General features: G+C 50.0%; 1 protein-coding gene across 1 annotated transcript in view; it reads right to left on the reverse strand.

Moving 5' to 3' along the window:
• The window catches only part of DGKI (diacylglycerol kinase, iota), a 341,252-nt gene that overhangs the window by 2,531 nt on the left and 333,276 nt on the right, over positions 1 to 5,445 (reverse strand). Inside the window, exons 32-33 of the mRNA XM_006887211.1 lie at positions 1,951 to 1,987; positions 207 to 306 (exon numbers count right to left, since the gene is read on the reverse strand). Of these exons, the coding sequence (XP_006887273.1) occupies positions 207 to 306; positions 1,951 to 1,987 (137 nt within the window). The remainder of the gene's footprint in view (positions 1 to 206; positions 307 to 1,950; positions 1,988 to 5,445) is intronic.

The raw sequence follows: 5,445 nt of genomic DNA on the forward strand, positions 1-5,445 counted from the left end.
GGGGGCGGGTGCTTGCTTGTGGGGGGGTGCCTGCCTGTGCAGAAGGGTGCTTGTGCGCAGAGGGTGTTTGCTCCTGGGGAGGGTGCTTGCTGGTGGTGCCTGCGTGAGGGGAGGGGGTTTGCTTGCCTGGCTGTGCAGAAGGGCGCTTGTGTGCAGTGGGTGCTTGCTGCGGGGAGGGCGCCTGCGCGGAGGGGGCTCTCAGTTACCTTGGAGTCGGTTTTTCTCACGGAGGCTCCCGCATCCACCAGAAGCTGGCATACGGCCCGGTTCCGCTGGCAGGCAGCCTTGTGCAGTGCAGTCTCACCCCTAAATCAGAGAAGCAATGGGAACCCGCTGGAGGCGGGAGGGTCTGCATCTCACCGCACAGTGCTCCCAGGCTCCGCTACCCCTGACTCTGCCCCAGACCTCTTCCCCATCAAACATTCTGAGGAACCGGGCTGGGCTCTAGAAGAAGCGGTCACTTCACTGGGCTGTGTTGCTCATTTTAATTGTGCGTCCGCCTTGTGACTTGGAAGGCCCCATGCATTCGGAGAACTGCCCCACGGAGTTCTCGAACCTGGGATCTTTAGGGAAGCAGATTGCCAGGCTATTATTCCTCAGAGCCCCGGGGAGAGCTCCAGCAGGGCCACAGTTCATCAGGTGCCACAGTTCATCAGGTGCCACAGTTCATCAGGTGCCACAGTTCATCAGGGGCGTCCATACTGCATCCCCAAAGGAGATCTGAATCTACTCTCCTAAGTGGTGCTAGTGATGTTTCACATTACTAACATCTGGTTTGAGTAATGCGTGGCTTCTTCCCTATTAAATGGTTAGCAATGGAGCAATTCTGTGGGTTTGTCTGGGGGAAAGAGTGTCCCTGAGACGGGTAGGGGGGAAAGGACAGCCACAGAGCAGAGAGAGGAGACACAGAGTCTTGGGAGCTTCCAGTACCAAAGACTCACCCTGTGGGCCCTGGATCTGCTGTAACTGAGATGGGAAGGGGGTTGGGGAAGAGGCTAACACACCCACACCAGCCAAGATGAACACAAGGAAGACATGTCCACTCTGAGTCCCAGGTGAGAAGACTCTTAGTGTCAAACCATCTCATGCAACATCTGCGTAGTTCTTGGAAAATGAAGACTGAGGCCAGAGATGGAGGCTGCGTGGCCCGGCCATGAGCTGGGCTGCTTGGGAGAGCAGCAAGGACAGTGCCTCCATCTCTGGTCCCCCAAAGCTATGCCCCTTTCCATGGTTCTCCTTACTCACCATCCTGACTTTCCGACTCCCTACTGACAGCTGCCCTCACCCAAGCTCATCCTTTATCAGAATCCCTTTAAAGTTCCTAATGGCCCCCACAAGATTTGGGGTGGGGTGGGGGTAGAATTCATTTAGCACTTCTTTGTCTTTGACCTTGCTTTGGGAGGGAGAGCTACCCTGCAGCCCAGAACAGGAAAGTGGAAAACAAACACTATCAATTAGGAGACAGTATCAAAGCCATTAAGTTTCTCAACCAGGAGCCCCATTTGAACACAGAGAATGATGGGGGGGGGCTATGCTCTCAGCTCTTCTCCCCTCCTCCCCCGTGCAGCACAGAGAGGAGGCCTTAGGGCATAATGCTTCATTCTTGCACAGAACTCCAGTGGAGAAAGAGGGGAAGTAATGGGTAAATAAAAAGGTGAATGTATTTATTTCGACTTTTCAGGCATCCCACAGCCTCCAGTGCAATGGGACCTGCCCCTGGGAAGCACTAAGAAATGACCGGTGATGACAGTGCATTAATCATTGTGACATCTGCCACCGCTTCTCACGGTGCAACTCTGGACTGATGAGACTGGGCCTGAACAGGTACAAACACACTGCAAAGTGGACTTTTAAGCCCCGTGACTAAAAGCGCCCAGCATAGATGCTGTGGACATCACTTTTCTCCTAGAAGCCAACCGAGACCATGACGTAACGAAGGGCAACACTCACGTTTCGCTGTCCGCCATGTCCAGTAACTCGGAAGGTCCTAAGGGGGGAGAGAAGTAGGTCATCAAAAAGGAGTTCAAAGAGTCACCTCAAACAGAACAACTGGAGTCACTGTAGACACATCTGTAGTCACAGTAAAAGGACTTGGAAAGAATGAGGGGAAAAGAGAGAGAGAGTTGTTTGGTGATGGATATAATCTGAACAGAGAGGAAGAGGAGGAGGAGAAAGGGAAGGAACAGGAACAAAGGGGGAAGAAGGAGAAAGGGGGGAAATAGGAAGAGAAGGGAGAGTGGAGGGGGAGGAGGGAGTGGAGGAGGGGAGGGGGAGGGGAGAGAGAGAGGGAGAAGTGGGGGAGAGGAAAGGGAGGGAGGAGAAAAAAGGGAGGGGGAGAGAGTTGGGGGGAGGAGAGGGAGAAGGAGGGGAGAGAGAGAAAGATAAGAGAGGAGGAGGAGAAAGAATGCTCTGACTTCCTACCTCCCTCCCCCTCACCAATTTCCCATCCACCAAGAACCAACATGTACAGAAAGGGAGATGCTGAAAGTGTGGTACAAGCCCACCCCCAGGAAACGTTCAACAAAATGAATTTCAGCTCAACAACGAAGAACTCCAGAGAGGACGTCTTTGTTGCCTGGGGAGCAGATGGACTTTGAGGGGCTCCTCGTACTTTCCTACTTTGTAGGCTTCTTGGGTTGGGGTCTCAGGACCATGTTGAAGCCATTGTTTGAACGTTGATGAAACCCAGATGCCATCTCATTCAATCGCTTTAGAACAAGAGGAAAAATCTACTTTACACAAAATAGCCCCTCCAAATCCTGAAGAACTGCAATGCACAAACGTCATATGGAATCGAAGAATCTGGCGAGTTTGTCCTCCCGCCATGCTTTCTGTGCTCATCAATACACCCATTCAATGAACAATCACTACTTAGAATACCACCGTCCCACCCTCTACACAGCTGCTTCTCCTCCAGCCCTCCCCGCCTCCCTCACACGGTTTTCCATAAAGCCCTCTGAGACCCCATCCCAAGTGTGACATTCAGTGCCCCTCTTCTGTGCTCCATTTCCTCTCTTCATCCTATCTCCTGTGACTGGGCCAGCCATACAATCTATCATCTAAATTGGGACTATCCCAGGCAAGTGGGATATGCAGTCACCTTATTTATCATGACACTTGTCAAACCTTATTAAAACCAGCTGCCGATTGCTCTCTCCCGGCTGGCCTCTGGTAAATTCCTTGAAGTTCTTGGCCTGTGCCCTGTCTGCCGCTGTTTCTGTCCGTGGTGCTTGCCGCAAGGTCTGGTACAAGGCAGATGCCGCAATGTTTGGTTGAATTAATCAATAAATATACCTGGAAATGCCAAACTTGGGCCTAGTCATTAAATATTTGATCATGGATGAATATAAATTATTTCCTTAAGTGTGGAACAAAACTTGGAATCATGAAAAATAAAACAGGCTTACAGGTCTAACAGACACTGGAGAAACCCTGAGGCTGTGGTCTTTACTGACCCTTCAAGTCTGAGACTGAACTCAACCCTGGACTCAACCTTCAGGCAAGCTGGAGACAAGCCTGGTGCTTCGGTGGCCTGATCTGTAGGGAGCTGCACTGCTAACCCTGAAGCTGAACCTTTCTGGCAGTTGCAATCCACCACTGGCTCCTTGGGAGAAAGATGGCCATTCTCATCCGACAGAATTTACAGCCTCAGAAGTCCAAAGGAAGATGAGCTATGAGCTGGTATCAATTTGTGTGTGATGAAAGAGACAGAAGTATACACTCCTTACAACACTCAGCCATTTAAGCTTAAAAGAGTAGCATTTGCTCAGGGATAAAGCTTAGATGGCTAAGAGAGCAGGGCAAATGGCAACAGGAAATTCCAGGAGAAAGTGGAGAGGATGCTGTTACATTGGGGAAATTAGAATCAACATCATAAAGAAAATGTGTAACAACAGATGAATAGAAAATCAACTTGTTCTGTAAACTTTCACTCATATCACAATAAAAAGGTGAGAGAGAGAGAGACAAAGACAGAGAGAGAGAAACAAAGACACAAAGACAAAGAGAGAGAGACAAAGACAGAGATAAAGACAAAGACACACACACAGAGAGAGAAAGAGAGAGAGAGAGAGACAGAATGGCTCTCTTATAGAAACATAATCTTGGCAAGTGACCACTTACTTGGTTCCATCCTTGTACTGTGCATTATCTTTTCAAATATAGACCTTATCTTCTGAAAGAAATGTTTCTAAATCCCTAAAATGTAGAACTATTTCTCTATGTTTTTCTGCATTCCTCTGGCACCTACACTACATTATTTAATGAGGACTTAACTCCCTCATCTCCCTCTACCCACTCCTGTGAGTCTAAGGACGCAGGGCAGGCAGTGCAGAGATCAGGGCTGTGGGTTCTCAAGCTCCAGCCTCGCTTCAGAACTCCGACCACTACACTGAATGGAAGGGACCGGGGAGCTGGGGTGAATTAAGCTCTGGGATGTCACCTGGAGGTTGGAATTTTTGGCTCCACCTTGAAAGAAAGACGAGGCTGTTGTCAGCTTTTGTAAAGATTTGCAGCCTTGGAATCCTTCAAGGGAAGTTCTACTTTGTCCTGTGGTGGTGGTGGTGGTGGTGGTGGTGGTGTGTGCCACTGAGCTGGAACCGGCCCATACTGACCCTAGAGCAGGTTTTCAGAAGCAGTAGATCAGAAGACTGAACATTCTTTTCTTGAGGAGCAGCTGGTGGATTTGAACTGCGTAGCTTTGGGATTGCAGCACAGCTTCCTACCACTAGGCCAGCAGAGTTCTCTCCTTTGTCCTATATCCTTGCTGTTGTGTACCATGGAGTCAGAACCAACCCCTAGTTTACCTGTCAGTGGGTTTTCAGAGGCAGTTAATCACACAGAAGATTGGCCACCTCTTCCGCACGGATTCGAACTGTGTGCCTTTGGTATTATAGCACAGTTTCTCACCACTAGGCTTCCAGAGCGCCATCCTTTGTCCTAGGTAGTGGTTGTTGTTAGGTGCTGCTGAGTAGAGTATGACTCATAGTGACCCTATGAACAGTGGGTCTGAACCCCCTCCTATCCTCACACTTCTTGACCCATGGGAGTCCACTGCAGCAGTCACCATGTCAGTTCACCTGGTTGAGGGTCTTCTCCTTCACCAACCCTCCACCTTTCCCACCATCATGTTCCTCTCCAAGGAATAACCTCTCCTAGCAACATGCCTGAAGTGTGTGAGGTGAAGCCTCACCATCCTTGCCTCCAAGAGCCCTCTGGCTGCACCCTGTCCAAGACATACTTGTTCTTTTCACCATCCATAGGATGTTCAGTGCTGTTCTCCAACACTGCAGCTCAAAGGTGATACTCCCTTCCCATTTCCCCCTTCAAATCAGAAAAGAAACACTTCTTCCCTGATGGCATATGCTGAGCAAGTGAAGGGAAGTAGGTGAAGTGAGCGAGGTCTCTCCTGCTGTGCTGTGCCCAGCAAGCGAACCAAAGCCTTCC

Source organism: Elephantulus edwardii, unplaced genomic scaffold (assembly GCF_000299155.1).
Source record: "Elephantulus edwardii isolate Elephantulus edwardi_28Jun2011 unplaced genomic scaffold, EleEdw1.0 scaffold00055, whole genome shotgun sequence".
Taxonomy (NCBI): Eukaryota; Metazoa; Chordata; class Mammalia; order Macroscelidea; family Macroscelididae; genus Elephantulus; species Elephantulus edwardii.